General features: G+C 36.3%; 1 protein-coding gene across 1 annotated transcript in view; it reads right to left on the bottom strand.

Annotated features, from left to right (window-relative positions):
* Nucleotides 1-19,520, bottom strand: part of CEP128 (centrosomal protein 128) — a 602,257-nt gene that overhangs the window by 425,256 nt on the left and 157,481 nt on the right. Inside the window, exon 11 of the mRNA XM_023742234.1 lies at nt 15,200-15,351. Within this exon, the coding sequence (XP_023598002.1) occupies nt 15,200-15,351 (152 nt within the window). The remainder of the gene's footprint in view (nt 1-15,199; nt 15,352-19,520) is intronic.

The raw sequence follows: 19,520 nt of genomic DNA, 5'->3' as shown, positions 1-19,520 counted from the left end.
TATAAATTTTTATATGAGAAACTAACTTGAATTGTAAACTTTTACTTAAAGCGTAATAAATATATATATATATATAACCTCTGTATTTTCTATCATATTAATTTTGACCACATATATTGTTATTATTTTCTTTTTGTCAAATGTAGTAGAGACATACAAAGGATATTAAGCTCAAATAATAAGCTACTCATTTTTTCTCCATGATTAAAAGTAATTAGTTCTCCACAAATCCTATGAGAACATATCTGCTTCATACAACTAGTTCCCTTGTTCCTTTTAATGAAACATGATACTAAGCTTAAGCAAAGTAGAGAAAATAATGTTCAACTAATTAAATACATCCATCTCTTTATGAAGAAATATAATATTAACTTCTGTTTCATTAGCAGTGATGTTCATGACATGGAATATTTTAAATACACATTTTTTCAGAGTGTTTAACTTAAAACAGGGGGCAGATAATTAACATCTGGGCTCCAGCAACACGTTAGGGAAATTCTGACTCTAGCACACATATCTGAAAGTACATTTGTGTTTCCTTAATTTTTCTCACACTTTATTAGACTGATAATTTTAACTTTGCAACTCTGATGTTTAACTAAAGTAGGCACTTTGGGAGAAGAAAATTTGAATATAAAAGAGGATAAAATCGTTCTGCTTAAGCCAATTAGTGTTTGGGACTACTTTCAATTGAGGTGGAATAACCCTAGTTATACATTTGGTATGAAGTGCAATAAGCCAAAGCAAGTATCAATGAATGACAAACACCTGTGTCATTCCAATACTGACATGGCAGCTGAGAGGACTGACATAAACTACACAGTTTAACTAAGAAATGTTTTATTTCTAATGACATAATAAATATTGAGGAAGAGAAACTAAATGTAACACCAACAGCTAGCATTATTGTCATGTATCTTTATAGAGCATGATGGTTTCTTCTGAAACAGATTTCAGATACATTATTTTACTTGATGTAACACCCTTGTGCACTTAGGAAAAATCAATTTTTTTAAAAATTTTAAACATGAAGAGGTAACAGAAGCTAAGAGAGGCTAAATGAAATAAGACAATTGTATGTTGTTTTTTTTAAGTAAACATTGCTTCAAAACATTTCTATATCTACTGGAGCCAGTATTAGAAATTTTTATTTTCCTACAGATTTATCTTTTTAATCAGAGTTGCAGTTTACAAGTATAATGACTGGGTATTCACGGTAGTGGCAAGGAGAAGGGATAGCTTTGGGGAAACGTTTCTTTATTCAGCCCCTCGATGAAGTCCATCTACTCCGCCCTTACACAATCTCTTCATATTTAAAAATCAAAGTAAAATCAGTGAGCTTTCTATGCCAGTGAGAATTCAAGACTTTAGCCCCTAATGTAATTTCACACCATTTAATCACACTGCCATCTTTAAAACTCTACCTATGTTTAAATTAAAAGTAAAATTTAAAATTCATTCACACTGACTGTATTTCAAGTGGTCAATAGGGATGTGTGGCTAGTCTATATTGGACAGAACAGATACAAAACATTTCCATCATTGCAGAAAGTTCTGTTGGGCAGTACTAATCTAAAGTAACTGTGATTCATATCAATACGATGACTTGATAGTCTTTACAATTTTTTATCTCCTCTGGACCTATACATATAGCCCCTTTCTTGTTTCTAACGTTGATTATGTGTATTCTCTCTTTTTTTGTACTTTTAAAAGTAAATTGTATAAATTTTACTTACGAGACCAAATGGGCAACGAGTATAGGAGACCGGATGGGCTACACCTGCCCAAAAGCAACGACCGAGAAGGCAGAAAGGGGCAGGAAACCTGAATGAATGGACATGGAGGACCCAGGGTGTAAAGTGAAAGTGGGAGAGTGCCGACACATTGCAGGGACTGCAACCAATGTCACAAAACAATTGGTGTATAAATTTTTGAATGAGAAACTAATATGCACTGTAAACTTTCACCTGAAACACAATAAAATTTTAAAAAGCAAATAAAATTGCATAAATTTTAAGAGTGCAAACAAACTGCTTTGTTCTCAAAAAAAGTACTTATGACAATATGTTTGGGGGAGCAATGTAACTGAATGCATTTCATTATTTTTTTAAAAATCTAGCTTTAACACTTTCAAGAGCCAATTATTTTCTCCTTTGAATTTTTTGTTGATACTATGTGTTTTCACTAACGAAGACGTGCTGATTAACGATCTGGTCAAAGGTCTGGTCAAAGTTCACTTTGATAGTTGGTTTTAATGGTTGTCTTGGCTGAAATACATACTGCGCTTATTAATTTTAATAATTTATCTGTACATTGTGTTAGATTTTTAAAATGCCAATTAGGAATTACTTAGTACTGGGAGGGTAGTCTGCCTCTATGATTATCATCTGGTCCTCCTAAGCTGAGGCCTTGGGCTCAGAGAACTCTCCGATAAACGCGGCTGGGAATTGAGTCTCACTGTCTATCTCCCAGTTTCTTTTTTTGTATTTATTCAACAAATACTTTTATTAAGTGCCTGTTTGCAAGCTCTGTGTTCAGAGCCCAAAGTGGGGCCCATGATAGAAAGCACTCATTGATATACAGGTCAGCTGTTGGCCTCATTCCTAGTATGATTGTTCCACCTGCACTTTTTTTTTTTAATTGTGCTTTAGGTGAAAGTTTACAGCTCAAGTTAATTTCTCATATAAAAATTTACACACATTGTTTTGTGTCATCAGCTGCAATCCCCACATTGTGACAGCATACTCCACCCTGGGTTCCCTGTGTCCATTCAACCAGTTCCTGCCCCTTCCTGCCTTCTCATCCTGCCTCCGGACGGGAGACACCCATTTGGTCTCGTGTATCTGACTGAACTAAGCAGCACATTCCTCACGCGTATTATTTTTTGTTTTATAGTCTTGTCTAATTGTTATTTGAAGAGTGGGCTTCGGGAATGGTTTCAGTTCTGGATCAACAGAGCATCTGGGGGCCATAGTTTTGGGGGTTAATCCAGTCTTTGTCAGATCATTAAGACTGGTCTTTTTACATAAATTTGATGAGTTCTGCTCCACACTTTTCTCCCGCTCTGTCCAGGACTCTCTGTTGTGTTCCCTGTCAGGGTGGTCTCTCTCCCAGTTTCTTTTCCTTGTCAGAGAAGGCTTCCCTGTTCTGAGTTCACAATAACTTTGTCTCCATGATTACCTATAACTACTTAATTGTATAGAATTAATCTTGTAGCTAGAAGGGAAGAAATGTGCATTTTGGTCACAGAATGACCACACTGTTTGCACTTGAATAAAGGCACCCTCCTGGTCACCAAGTGGCCATCCTGTTCGCACCTAAAAACTAAGGCACCCTCCTTCTACCCCCTCCTTCCTCTTACTTCCATGCAGTCTAGTACACATACCCATCCAATTTACTATAAAAACCAAGAGTTCCAAGACAACCAAAGCCAATGCCGTCGAGTTAATTCCAACTCATAGCAACCCTATAGGACAGAGTAGAACTGCCCCGTAGGGTTTCCAAGCAGTGGCTGGTAGATTAGAACTGCCAACCTTTGGGTTAGCAGCCGAGCTCTTAACCACTACATCAGCAGGGCTCCAAGGATCCCCAGTCCCCCCTTTGTTCTCTCACCCATGGTGCATGGAGGGGCACTCATGGAAGTGATTAAAAAAAAAAAAATCTTACCCTTGGATGGGAGCCTCCTGGGAGAACCTGGCTCTTGATCCACGCCCACTCCATTTATCATTGTCCTGATTACTGTAAGTAATATAAGCCAGTGACAATGCCAGTGGATAGTGTAATTATTCGTTCTGATCCAAAGAGCCCTGCACCGTTCCATATGATTTATTTCACTCGGCACGCTGCACTTAGAAACCTCAAGTCCCACTTTGCTGACACCAAATGTGTTGACCAATCCAAATCAACTATTAATTCTCTTTTCCTTCTGTTCTGACACCAGGTGCACATGCTGCACTTCTTTCTCTGACCCTAACCACCTGGAGCTAGGTCAGATCTCACAAGGTAAAGAGCACGGTCCTCCAGACTGCCAAGTCCGCCCAAGACCTCAAATGCCAGCTGCAAGCTTGGGAGTTCATACAACAGACATCCTCACTTCTGACCTGCTAGCTACAAATTTAGGGTTTTCCCACTACCCCTTCAGGATGCCATCCATAAGCTCAAGAGTCCCCAGGCTCCCCCTCACTTCTGACCTGCTGGCTCCTACTACTCACTTGGGTTCAATAATTCACTAAAATGATGCACACAACTCACTGAAAGCACTATACTTATAATTCCAGTTTTATTATGGCAAAAAGGATACAAATGAAGAGATACATAGCGCAAGGTCTGGGAGACTTCCCAAGGCAAAGCTTCCATATCCCAAAAAGAGACACACTACCCTTCCACATGCATCGATGTCTGTCACCAACCATAGAAAGAAAATAGCTGTCAACCTAGAATTCCATACCCAGTGAAAATATTCTTCAAAAATGTCATTAAATCAGTTGGCCTTAAGGAAAGCATATTAAACTCCATATGTGAGTGTGCCTAATCCAATCAGTTGATGGCCTTAACAGCAAAAAAGGATGCCAGAAGAAAGCTCAATTTGATACTATGCCATGTTTAGTTGTGATTTTCATTCTATTTGTCCTGCATGGTATTCTTAGAGCTTCATAAATATTGTTTCTCCCCTACTCTGTTCTACTTTGGGGACTCTTAATGACTCACATATTAGAGCTTTAAACCTGTTCACTATGTTCCATATATCTCTTATGAATGTTTTGTATTTTCTATGGTTTTGTCAAAGTGGATATTTTCTTCTGACTAGTTCACCATTTCTCCCTTAAACTGTGCTTACTTGGGGTGGGACTTCGAGGACATTGTTGAAAACAATACAGCAATCAGCTACCAATTACCGCTATATAGCGCTAGGTCAATTTTTTTTACATGTTGCTATAAAAAAAATTAGCATAGCACATTAACAAAAATACCTCATGGGGGGAGGGTACAGTTAGCAAACAAACATAGAAGGCACACATTATTTGTGTAAAAACACAGTAGTAGAGGCTAACAGGTAGGTGGGATACCAATAGAGGCAGAGCAGCCAGAAGTTTAATAGGGAAATCAAAAAAAGACACAGTTAAAGAGAACACAGATAAAACCTGGCATCCCTGGTGATCAGGGAGACTGGGCACATGGCTATGAAAAGTGACATCAGATGTTGCAAACTAAAGTACTCTAGCCAAGTCATTATACTAATAAACAAGCAAATAACAACAACTAAACAAACTCCAGGGGAGGAGGGAGGGAATCATTATCCAGAGCTGATACAACATAGTATATAAAATTTCCACATTTTAACAAAAAAAATTGCAAGACAGGCATAGAAAAAGGAAATTTTGACCTATACAAAGGAACAAAAGCACGTAGTAGAAATTGTCTTTGAGGGGAACCAGATGTTGGACTTAGCAGACAAAGACTTCAAAGCAGATATTATAAAAATATGTAGAAAGAACTAAAGGAAACCATTTTTTAAAAATTTAAGTATGATGACAATGGCTTGCCAAATACAGAATATCAACAAACAGAATTTAAAAAAAAATGGAAATCCCGGAGTTGAAAAGTATAATAACTGAAATAAAAAATTCACTATAAAGGCTCAATAGACTTGGGCTGGTAGAAGAAAAAGATCCACAGACTTGAAGACAGATTGATAGAAATTATGCAGTCTGAAAAATAGAGAAAAAAATAATAATAATAAAAATGAAACAGAGCCCTGGAGCCTCACAGAAATGTGCGGGTACCATTAAGCGTACCAACATATATGAGAGAAAGGAGAAGAAAAATATTCTAAGAAATATCACTAAAAATGTTCCAAATTTGAAGAAAAATAATCTACACATCCATGAAGCTCAATGAATTCCAAGTAGGATAAAGACAAAGAGATTCACCGTCAGATATATGATAGTCAAAATGCTGAAAGCCAAAGGCAACAAGAAAATCTTGAAAGCAGCAAGAGTGAAATGAGTCATTCTATAAAAGGGACTCCAATCAGATTAACAGCTAACTTCTCATGAGAAACAATGGAGGCCAGAAGGCAGTGAGATGATATATTCAAATTGCTGAAAGATAAAAAGTCAACTACAATCTTATATCCAAGAAAACTATCTTTTAAAAATGAAGGTGAAATAAAGACATTCCCAGATAAACCAAAAAAATGAGAAAACTTGTTGCTAGCAGACTGCCATACAAAAAATATTAAAAGAAGTTCTTCAATATGAAAGCAATTGACACCAGAGAGTAAGTCAAATCACACACAAAAACAAAGAATGCCAGTAGAACCCTGTGACCCCATAGATGACTGATCCAATTGATTGATGACCAACCCAAAGCAAGGCCATCTACTGGTGGCTTAAGTTTTCAGTCTCTGCAATAAAGATTCTCAATAAAAACAGCAAGCCAGTGTGATACTGAAGGCACAAGGTGGGCTAATCCCACCTTTATCGCTAACTGCGTGGTAAGGATCAGCATGAATCCAATTCCCACCTGAAAACGGATCCAGACTTCACCTTCCAACATCTCCATTCTTTGTTGCCAGCCACCCACATGGCACTTCCTCATCCCTGGCCACTCGAGCCAGGTCAAAACACAAAAGCTAGAAGGATTCTGTCCTTCTGATTGACTGCTAGGGTAGCCCTCCTCTGAATCCAGCCATTCACGTGGCACTTTATCTCTCTCTGAACCTAACCACCCAGAGTTAGGTCAGTCCTTACAAGTTAAAGTCAGGAGGACTCTGACCTCCCAGCCACCTTGAGCTGGGTCTTGATACAAGTTAGAAGGACTCTGTCCTTCAGACTGCCAAATAAGCAGATGCCTGCCTCTTGCTGGCTCACTGACCATTGTGAGTTCATTAATTCTCTAGAATGGCTCACAAAATTCACAGGCTACCTACACTTACAGTTACTCATTTATTATAACCAAAAGGATACAAAGAGATGTATCAGGTGAAGTCTGGGAGAATTCCCCACATGGGGCCCCCATTCCCCCCAGGGGCATGCGACCCTCTCCTATGCATGGATGTTCTCACAAATCTAGGAAACCCAACTGCTTCTGTGTTCAGGATCTGTCATAACATTATATACACATGATTGGGACCTCAACGCATAGTCATAATCAATTAATTGATTAAATTAATGAATATGCATGGTTGATTACACTTTGAACCCCCCTTTCCTGAGGTTTGTTGCCAGGTGTGGTGTGTAGCCTCACTCATTTACCCAAGTTTAAGTGTTACCTGACTGTTTTTGAAAAACAAAGTCACCCTGATTGCTCAAGAAATTCCAACGGCTATCTTTCAGAATCAGGGACAAAGGCAAAATCGAGTTTTTTAATCCCATGATCACTATGGTAACATGTATGACATTTGTGTCCACCATGGAGCCCAGCAGGGCAGCTGTCAGGATAGTTTCGTGCTTCCCCTACAATAAACTATCATCTGAGTGTGTCTCAGTTTCTTACAACCTAGATAAGAAAAACAAATATACCTGGAGAATGTGACATAATAATAAAATCATTATACCTGTAAAACTATGAAACCACTGCTTTAAATTTCCAATCACCAAACATCAATTTCTATTTGAGGATATTTCTGCAGTTTTGTGTTCCACTTACCTTTTGCTTTTATATATATGTCTTTCTGTCTTTGGAGGACAGGAGTCAACTTGGTACAGTAAAAATGGAAGAACCCATGTCTACTTCCTAAGGCTCCAAACCCCCCAACCCCCAATTCAAGTCTCACCATGATTCTACCCCTCCATGCTAAAAGGACCTGGCTTTTCTAGTGAATCAACATTTCAGTGCTAAATGTGAGTTCAGTGATTGTAACTTTATCAAGGGTAAGGACTGTCTTACTTTCATTTGTGCACCTCTGGATCCTATAACCAGACCCAGTAAATATTAGGCCTTTCATCAAAATTTATCAAATGAAAGACTGAACACATTGTTTCTCTCACTACCAGTTAGAAGGTACAAAAGAGACAGCATAAAAGCTGAAACCAAACCACATATTAAATTGTATAATCTAAGCATACACGTGGATGGAAGCCTAATAAAACTCTTTAGAGTAATAGAAAAAAATGTGTCTACTCTTCTCTTAAACCCCACCTATCTACCCAGCTCTTAATTTCAGTTATTTTATATTTAAGTTCCAGTGTTTCTGCTTGATTCTTTTTGTAATTCCCTATTCTCTGTTAGAATTAATCATCATATGATCTAATTTGTGAACATATTAATACACATTATTTTAAAGACCACGTCTGACAACTCCAATATCTGAATAGCCTATATGCCTGTTTCTATTCCTTATTTTATCTCTTGCTTTTTGGACATATGGTTTTGCTTCCTGATATGCCCGCTAAGTTTTGATTAAATGCTAGGTGCTGTATGACAAATTATGGAACCAATACAAGTTCTGGATGATGATAATCTTCTTCCCTGAAAGATTTACTTTTGTTTTGACAGTTAGGGTACAAACTCATTACTTCAGACCAGATTCAAAGCTATGCCACAGTTTTCTAAGTGTTAGTGTATTTTCAGTTGACCTCAACTCCTAGGGTTTAGCCATTTGGGTAACTCAACTGGAAGTGTAGGATGTTTACCCAGGTTCCTCCACTTTCAGTTGAGTTACCCAGATGGACCTATAATACTGTCATAAGCTCTGCTCAGGTTTTGAATTAGAAAACACTTCAAGGGAAAAGTGGTGCCAGATGTCAGGCCTACCAATCTGCACTCATCTTCTCACCAAGACGCTTGGCTCCTTTTGTCCTCACTACCTAGATGGCTCTTTGATTGCCTTCAAACAGATTTTTTTAAATATATATTTTGCCCAATTCTCTCGTTTTTCTTGGTAGAAGGTTTGTTCCACCACAAGCTAGTTCACTATTACCAAAAACAGAAATCACTCTAATTTTTAAATCTGAATTGCCAAAAATTTGCCTAATTTGTTGATCTTCTCTAAGAAAGAACAAGCTATACAGTCTAATATCTTACTATTATACATTTCTCAAAAATAAAATATTATATTGAACACATACTTCACCCAAGTGAAGTATGGAAATTAATGCAGTTAATACATTTGAAAAACCTTGCTCACATTGACCTTTGAACATGTTTTGCTTATTAAAAACTAAAAGAATGTTCTCTCAGTGCATATGAATGATTTATTTTTTAGACAGATAATTTGTATTATTTCAATACTTTAAAGACCATAATGGACTTGTTGACTTTTTTGTTGTTGTTATTTAATGTTAAGAACAATCTCATTTCTTCTTACATCCTTTTAGAAGGCTGCCAGAAAACAAACACCTAAAAAACTATTTAATTTGCCATTTTAAATGATATGCTACCAAATTATAATAATTTTAAAGATAAGGTAACTATAAAGACTACAGGAATAATGCATGAATAGCTAAAATTCATTTGTTATAAAATCTACTAACCCCTATTAATGGTGTTTGTGGTAGTCAAGAAATGAATAACTATCAATTACTTAGATATTGCAAGAACTTTACATTATTTGCTTCATATCACCCATTTCCCCATTGGAAGCCCTTCAGTAATTATTCCCAAAGCTATTTTATCTTTATAATTACTTTAACTATTAAGTCTATAGCTCATATAAAATTATCAATATTTCATTACTTTGTGAGTCGTGTAAGTCTTTTCTCTCTCTCTCTCTCTGTCTCACACACACACACACACACACACAAAACAATCTCAAAGGCCTGTACTTAATTTACATGTAAAAAACATGAGACAGAAATTACCATGACTTCATAAAATAATGTTGAAGGGCAAATAAAGAAATTTGAAAATGGACATTTTTATTCATAAATTGTTTCTTTATTGGTCAAACTAAAATGATAACTTTAGTAAATATTAATGATACCTTAAAGACAAAATATTTGGTTCATTTCGTGCTTCTGGCTTTGTGAAAATTTTCTTGTAACTCAGAGTTACAGAAAATAAAATAATTACCTTTCTTCACAATTTGTAAAACCCCTATTTCTTCTTATAGATGAATGATTTCAGAATTAAACTAAGTCTTTCAGGAAGTGCAAAGGTTTAGTTTTAGAGTTTTCACTTGTAGAACAAGTGCCATTAGTTCTCCCATTAGTAGAACTAACACCATTAGTCATGTTTATGAAGAACTAGGAGTACAGAACATTTATATACTTAGCAGTTTGTCCCAATGTCAGAGTAAATTTGGTTAAACACAGAGTAAGACCTTATCTCCGCTAAACTAAGCTACATAATTTTAGCCTCTGTCTATAAGGCTGTGTTGCTAATATTTGTTTTCTTTACAATCTAATCTGGGTATTAAAAATTACTTAACACTCAGGTAATATGTTATTTTACAACATGCACCTAGATTAGGAAGAAATGATTAGCATTAAACATTAAGTAGAAAAGGAAATTACAGTCAGAATAATTAAGGTCTCTAAGACCTTAGATCGTTGGTAGGGCTTAATCTTTCACTACTAAAAGCAGTTTTGAAGGGGACATTCCTGCATAGCAATGGGGTCAGTTTTATAGAAGAAATACAAAAATCAAGAGTTTATGCTAGAATCACGGTAAAAGGAATAATCTTCCTTTTGTTTCTACTATACTAATCAAAAAAAAAGTTATTACTGATTATTATTTCTTTTTTCCACTACATGTCTTTTTAAAAGCAAATTCCAGCATTACAGTACCAAGTCTTTGCTAATAAATAATCATGTCAGTTGTCACTCAATTATCACTTTCAAGATTTAATCTTAATTATGTGTAGTACCTTGTTTTCTTTTCCTTTGAAGTACTTCACTGAATTTAAAAGTCTTTTTTTTTTTTTTTTCCAAAGAAGAGTAAGTTGATAGAAAATTGAGGCAGAGATTAAATCAGGGGGAATCATTGATCAAGGATGCTTGGAATTCTTATGAATACAAATAGCCTATCAAGGTTAATGAGGTTCAACTTGAGTTTAGAAGAAGGGAAAAATGCACTTAGTATTTTCTATGTATATACTGATTTAAGGTCATAGGTACAATTTAAAAGGTAAATTATGCAAACTCAACATAGCTTCGATTTGGGTTTTTTAAAAGCTATTTTCACTGTTTTCTCCAGTGTAAAACAACTGCTTAAAATACATATTCTGGATCAACAAGAACTAATACAATTAGTGAGACAGAGCAAACAAAGGTCTCTTTAAATATTGACAACTCTTGCAGAAATTAATATGCTTTTAGAAATGATCGGACAACAAATGTTAGCTTTTAAAAAAAACTATAGCACTTTTCTACAATATATTGCTTCAGTCAACAAATATTAATTTTCTAATATGGGTAAGACATTGTATGAGGGTAAAAGGGGACACAGACATAAGACCTGGTTCTTGATCCATACCACTTTATGATCTACAAGGGGATATAAGTCTTTAATTCATAAGTGGCTCCCAGAATGCCACAAGTATGAATAACATCAATGCGTATTGGAAAATGACCAAGAGCAAAATCTGTACACAGTAACATATCAAAAGAAAAGGTAAAGAGGAGACTGATCATCAGGATGGAAGTAGAGGAAAGGATTTTTGGAAAGACAAGAGATGTTAGTTCAACACATCCCAGGAAATAAAGACAGCCAATCTGGCTGAAATAAATAGGATCTCTGGTTACACGGATTCAGCTGAAGGGGAGGGAGGAGGACTTTACTAGAGCTATAAGCAAATAACCTTTAACCCATTGCCATTAAGTCAATTCCAACTCCTAGCGACGCTATAGGGCAGAGTAGAACTGTCCCCCCGACCCCCAGTACGGTTTCCAAGGAGCAGCTGGTGAATTTGAACTGTTGACCTTTTGGTTAGCAGCCATAGCTCTTAACCACTGCACCACCAGGGCTCAAAATAACCTTTAAGCATTATTATTCTCTGATTCTGTGTTCACCAAGCAATGTTCTGGTTACTAATTCAGCTTTCCAAGTATCTAGCTGCAGAAACTTAGGAGGTTGGGGTCTTCATAGGAGAATGGTGTTTTAAAATCTGTACAGGACTCCCCAGAGCGTAAATCAATGAACTGGTGCTCTTTATACACTGCTCTCTTGTGGATTTAACTGTTAATTTGAGCCGGTCTTCTGAGTCATATGAATTATAGGACACAGAAAAAATTCAGATTTCCAGATGTGTAGACAAGACCTTGAAGCATGACGACTTCTTCACATTAAGGATATTAAGGCAGGATCTGTTTTGGTGACAGGGTAGTTGTCCTGCAGTCCCCTTTCAGCTTTATTTCAACCCTTTATGAAATTTTAAGAAAATACACCTAAAGTACTTTAAAAGAGTATAAGAAATGTTCCAGAACTGCATTAATGATATGGACAAAAGAATCGTTAGAAGGAAGTATTACTACTTGCAGTTGATATACTCCAAGAAAACTTCAGGGTGGAAAAGGTTTAGTATTTCCAGAAAAAAAAAAGAAAAAAAAAAAAGACATTACAGGAAGAGTGAACAACTAGAACAAAGGCAAAAAGATAGAAATAAGAAAGGAAACTTATGAAAAAATTAGTTGTTTGACAAGATTGCATATGAGGTTCCTGTAGGAGAGTTGTGAGAAAGTCAAGGCTAAAAAGAAAGACATTAATGACTGAACAACCTATAGGAAGAAATGTTACTATACACACGTTCTTGGTCCTGACCAAAAACCTCATTTTGTGCATCTTTTCCTATTCATATTTAGTCTCTGAAAAGCAATTAAGGGATATAAATAACCATATTTTATAGAATATATAATGCAACACCACCTAATACTGTCTAAAAAAAAAAAAGTTGCTAGCAAGTCAATTTCGACTCACGGTAGCTCCATGTATTGCACAATAGAACTGTATTCCATAGAATTTTCAAGGCTGTGACCTTTCAGAAGCAGATCTCCAGGCCTTTCTTCCAAGGTGCCTCTGGGTGGGTTCAAATCGCCAGTCTTTCAGTTAGTAGTTGAGCATTTAACCATCTGCACCACCCAGGGTTTAAAAATAAAGAGGCTGGACTCTATTCAATTAAGTTTCAATTAAATTTCCAACTTTTGTTGGTTACAATTGAAAGATCCATAACCTGTATCTCTCACAGTCTGCACTAGACATCAGTTTGAAAACATCTGGGGAATAAAGACATTCAAAGGGCCTCCACCAGGAATGAAGAATAAAAGGAGCATAATCAGAAGTGTCACTAAATCTAAAGCAACTGATATAAATTTAATAAATTATTTTATTGTTAAAAATAGTAAGAAAATCGATAAAAATAAAACTGGTTAATAGTAATTTCTTCCAGGGATGAACAATGTCATTTTATGATATCTTTTTCAATAGCAACTGGGGAAAAAAATCTTTCACCCACCAAAAGGAATTTGTCCCAAGAAGGGTGACAAACTCAAAGCAATAGCACTGCAGAATTTTCTGTATCAATTTTAGAATGTCAGCTGCACAGAAACAGGGAAGTTGGCCTGTTTTTCTGTTCATTGCTAATGTCACCAGCACCCAGAACAGTGCCTGGCATGTAACAGACAATCAATGTGTATTTGATGTAGGAGTAAACGTTCAACTTCAATGGGTTTTAACACCCAAATTCATATGCCCAATCCAAACTAACCCAAGAAAACTCAAATTTTTCCCTTAACCCATGTGAAAATATCAAACGATTATTAAGTTAGGGCAAGGGGAAAGTCAGGCTCCTTGAATGAGGCTATTAGAAGTAATTTAAAAATGCTGAAGTATTTGAGATTTGTTTCAACTTATTACACAAGTGGAAAATGAGGAAAAACAAGGAAGGAGGAAGAAAGAAGGGAAAGAGAACTAACATACAGTTATGAAGACGTAGCAGAGGGATTTTTCTACCTTTGATAGTTATTACGATAGTTTTTTAAAAAATACATAACTTCAGCAAAATACTCATATTTTAGCACTTTCATCAGCAGGATCAAGGGCTAAAATAACACCCATGAAGCATGCTTTAAGAGTTATGCAATTACCATTGCACTGAGAATATTTATGACAGGTATTTATTAAACATGTCGAGGGCTTTGTAGAAAGCATGTCAATATTTCATTATCCTTACAATCTGAATCTTGAACCAAATCCAAAAGACATTTTCTATTGATACTTTGAGAAGATGAAAGAGAAACAGACTAGAGTAACACTAAATGTTTTCTTCAAGTTATTTAAAGTTAGATGCTTTTAACACCAATTTTCTCCTTCAATATAATTTAGAAAACTCTTCAAACATGGCAACCTATTACAACTAGAACATAGCTTCATTAATAAAAACAGATACAGAGGAGGACAGATGGGTATCAATTTCCAAATGTGTCCTCTATATTTGATCTAATTCGCATAATTAGAATTGGAATTAAGCTATTTCCTTTCAGTGAAGTCCTTTCCTTTGCTTTGATTATTTTCTGATAATCACCCCATCTATGCTAGATAAGGAGCCCTGGTGGCGTAGTGGTTAAGAGCTCAGCTGCTAACCAAGAGGTCACCAGTTCCAATCCACCAAGCTGCTCCTTGGAATCCCTATGGGGCAGTTCTACTCTGTTCTGTAGGGTACTATGAGTCGGAACTGACTCGAGGGCACCTAAGAACAACAACAATATACCAGATAAAGGACAAGCAGAAAACTATAGCTGCATAGTTATACTTGATTCATGATTACCATGTCACTGATGTTTAGTACACAACTCTAAATTAATGGAAGCATCACAATTCTTCCTCATGCAGAACAGCTAGAGATTTGAAAACATTTTTGACTCTAAAGAAGAAATACCAGTTAACACCTTTCTGCTGTGCCAGCTTCACCCCCAAAATAAATGATAATCCACTCTTCTCTCAGAGAAGATAAAAGTCACTTCTGTTTGAAAAAAAGGTGCAACTGTCACTAGAACAAAAATATTTTCCAGTTTAATAACAGTAAAATATTTCATTATGAAATAATGGAGAAAAAGAGTCCAGGTTCCTGGCATTGGAGCCCCAAAGAAAGAGAAATGAATCCATAGGAATTTCTATATATAAATACTCATCAACATAATTTTACATTGTCTATATCCAAACAAGCTCATAAAAGAACACAATCTTTATGTTAAAATTTCATTAAGCAATTCTGTGAAACAAAACTGAAGTCCTACAAATATGGTTTAAAAAGAGCAGTCACCTCTACTTCAACTGCCAAATGTGCTCTCTCCTTGTCTTTTCGCTCCATGCACCGCTTCACTTCCTCTAACTCTGATGCCATTGCGTTGAAGTTCAGCTGCACTCTCAAATCTGACTTCTGCTTCTCCAGATCCTGTTTTTCCCGCTCAACCCCTTAAAAGAGAAAATGTAAACTGCTAGAAGCTTGTTCTTTAGTCACAGTAGCATGTACCCTCAAATGGTACTGAGCGCTGATGTTTTCATATTCTAGCTAACACCATACACTTATTGACACTGTCACTCAACTGATTTTTCAGACTTTGCAGTCTATTGTTGCAAGTCTCATACAGTTCAAAAATATATACATTACTGTGCCATCCAATATTATTCCATTTGGATACTAACAGTTAAAGTGTTATCTGATTTCTAGTACAATTTATTTCAGGAAAATCGTACACATGTTTTTAACTGTCTTCATATTCCTATATTCCTCCCAGCTCTAAAGTAGCAGAACTACAATAAGAAAAACTTCAACTAAGCTACTCCATCTAAATAAAGTTACTGAAGTTCACACAATGAAATGCTTTTCTTACAACATAAACAACAAGTGATGCTGATAAATCTCTAATAGTGTATGATTACCAACTTAATAATTCTTACTAATACTGGCCACAACTATCTGGAATTGTAACACAGAACAATATAAATTGACTTAGTACTTAATTCACCATGAAACACTTGGATCTAGGACGCACACAGCACTATAATACCATCTTCTTCAAATACAAAGATAAATAAGACAAAAACTCATCCTCAAAGAGCTTAAAGTCCAAGAATAGAGACAAGATACATAAAGTAAATCCTTGAGCCAAAGATGTTAACAATTGGAATCAAAAAACAAAATCCACTGCCATCAAGTCAATTCCGACATACCGTCAATTTAGAACTGCTATTTTTCTAAAAAAGGAAAGAAAGGAGAGAAGGAAGGACAGAGGTAGGAAGGGAGGGACACAAGAAGAAAACACTACCAAATCAAATTTATAGATCACTCACAAGACACATCTCAACTTCAGAAATATTAAAAGTGTTCAAAACTGTACATCTTAGAATGGAAGGCATATAGGCATATTAACCCGCATGATAATTGCACTGACAGATACATAAGCATTATACAGAAATAATACAAACGAGAGAGTGATTTACTTTATCTTGGTGAGAAACTGAGGTAGGAAGAATTCGGAACTCAGTTAGATTTAAAGAAGGAATACAAAAGTTCACCAAGCAAAGGAGATGAAGTTGAGTGCTATTTCAGGGAAAGGAAACAGCTAAAGCACAAGGGTGCAAAACTGTATTATAACACGGGAGTTCCTGACGGAGCAGGAGAAAAGTGTGGAGCAGAACTCAAATTCATGTAAAAAGACCAGACTTAGTCTGACTGAGACCGGAGGAACCCCTGAAGCCATGGCCCCTGGATGTTCTGTTAGCCCAGAACTAAAACCATTCCTGAAGCTCACTCTTCAGACAAAGATTAGACTGGACTATAAAACATAAAATGATACTTGTGAAGAGTGTGCTTCTTAGTTCAAGCAAATACATGAGACAAAATGGGCAGCTCCTGTCCTGAAGCAGAATGAGAAGGCAGGAAGGGACAGGGACTGGTTGAATGGACACAAGAAATTCGGGGTGGAAAGGGGGAGTGTGCTGTCACATTACAGGGATCACAGATAATGTCACATAACAATATGTGTAAAAACTTTTGTATAAGAAATTAACTTGAGCTGTAAACTTTCACCTAAATCACAATTGAAAAACAAAAAAACTGTATTATACATTTAGGTAACTGCAAACACAGTAGTACTATGCAATTACAGATATAACATAATGAAGAAAACAGGGAGAATCAACAGGGAGTTTATATCTTGCTAGGAGCTTAGAATTAAACCTATAGACCAAGGGCCAGTGAACTTTTTCTGCAAAGAGTCAGATAGTAAATATTTTAGGCCACATGGTCCTTGTCACTACTACCTAACTCTGCTGTGGTATCATGAAAGCAGCCAAAGACAGTGCATAAATGAATAGGAGTAGCTGTGTTCCAATAAAAGTTATTTACACAAACAGGCGGTGAACTAGATTTGGCCCACGGTCTATACTATGCCCACCCTTAAAAGGTCTCAAACATGAAAATATGCATCTTCGCTTATATGTCAATTTATTTATTTTATAAATACATGTATATTATCTATTTTATATATATGCATATATGTTCATGTATGTGTGCATATAATGTCTCCATAGTATATACTTTTGATACATTTCATAATATATATCAGTGTGAATGTATATATATATACATATAACATTATTATGATTTATATAAATATTATATAAAATACAGATATATATAATACATATGCATATGAATACAAGTACATATACATATGCAAGGAGCCCTGGTGGAACAATGGTTAAAGTGCTTGGCCTCTAACTAAAAGGTCAATGGTTCAAACCCACTAGCTGCTTTGCAAGAGAAAAGACCTGGTGATCTGCCCCTGTAAAGATTACAGCCTACAAAACTCTGTGGAGCAGTTTTATTTATCCTGTCATATAAACATATATTTACACTTCATACTACACACACATATATACATGGAGTGAGGTATCTAATATATATATACATGTATACATACATACATGTATATGTATACGTTGTTGTTGTGTGCCATCAAGTTGATGCCAACTCACAACGACCCTGTGTATAAAAAAGCAAAACACTGCACTGTCCTGTGCCATCTTCATGATCACTGGTATGCTGGAGTTCATTGTTTCCACTATTGTGTCAATCTATCTCACTGAGGGGTTCCTTCCTTTCTGCTTGACCCACTACTTTACCAACCATGATGTACTTTTCTAGCGACTGGTCTTTCCTGATGATGCAAGTGAGCCAAAGTCTCACCATAATCACTTCTAAGGAGCACTGTGGTTGTTACTACATACATATATATATACATACATATATACACACTTATATATAATGAAAGAGGTACCAAAATTGAAATATTTAAAACATGCAATATAAATAGCATTACAAACACTCTCTTCCCACACCCAGAAGACTGTCTCCTATACTCCATTTTGGAAAACACTGGCTATAAACAGAGATGGGTCAGCATAGGCAGTTACTAAAAGCTCAAGGCTTGAGGAGGAAAAGATATGGGTTTGCTACTTCCCACGTGCATAATCTTGGGCAAGTTATTCAATGTCTTTGTTCATTAGTCTTTTTTTAAACATTAAAATGGAAATAAGAGTAGTACCCTTCTCATAGAGTAGTTGTAAGAATTAAAAGAGATAATGGAAAAAGATTAACATAATGCCCAGTAAGTAGTAAGAACTCAATAAATTTTAATGAGAGGTTTTAACCAAGTGAATAACATGACCAGTTTGTGTTTTAGGAAAGTACTTTTAGAAGCAGTATGGAAGATACATTATAGAAGAGCCAGAATAAGGCACAGCAAGTTAAGAGGAACGTACAGGTGAGATGAAGCATATCTAGCTGAGAGAGTGGGAATAAGAAGAAAGAGAATGGGGCAAATTCAAGAAATATCAGGATCTATAAATAGATGGATTGACACTGTGGCTGCAACAATGGGCTCAAGCATAACAACAATTGTGAGGATGGCGCAGGATCAGCCAGTGTTTCATTCTGTTGTACACACGGTTGCTGTGAGTCGGAACTGACTCGACAGCACCTAACAACAACCACAACATAAACAGACAAGGACTAATTAGACAGCAGGAAGTAGGAAAATTTTTGGACATTCTTCATGTTTTAGGTTTGGGTGTCGGGATGGAGGATGATGACATCAACTGAAACAGGAAAGAAAAGCAGGTTTGGAGGGGAGGATGAATTCACTTTCAGATGTGTTGACTGAGCATTCTGTGGAACCACATATGGAGCTGCCTAGGGAGCGACAGCATCTGAGGGGCTGAAGGTCAGGAGAGTGGAAGTAGGTTTGGTGATCAGCATTTATAGGTGATCGCTAAAGCATAACACTAAATTACAAGCCCTAGGGAGAAGTAATGAGTGAGAAAATCCATGAACAGGATACTAGACAATACCAGCATTTAAAGGACAAACTGTGAACAAAGGGAAAAGATTCCAATAAAGAGAATGAAAACAACTACTGTAACCTATCCAAACCAAACCCACTGTCACGGAGTCGATTGCAACTCATGGCAACCCTGTAGAACAGAGTAGAACTGCCCCATAGGGTTTCCAAGGCTGCAATCTTTACAGAATTAGACTGCCACATCTTTGTCCTGTGGAATGGCTGGTGAGTTCAAAC

This window comes from Trichechus manatus, unplaced genomic scaffold (assembly GCF_000243295.1).
Source record: "Trichechus manatus latirostris isolate Lorelei unplaced genomic scaffold, TriManLat1.0 scaffold00206, whole genome shotgun sequence".
NCBI classification, from domain to species: domain Eukaryota; kingdom Metazoa; phylum Chordata; class Mammalia; order Sirenia; family Trichechidae; genus Trichechus; species Trichechus manatus.
This window is presented reverse-complemented; position numbering and strand designations above follow the sequence as displayed.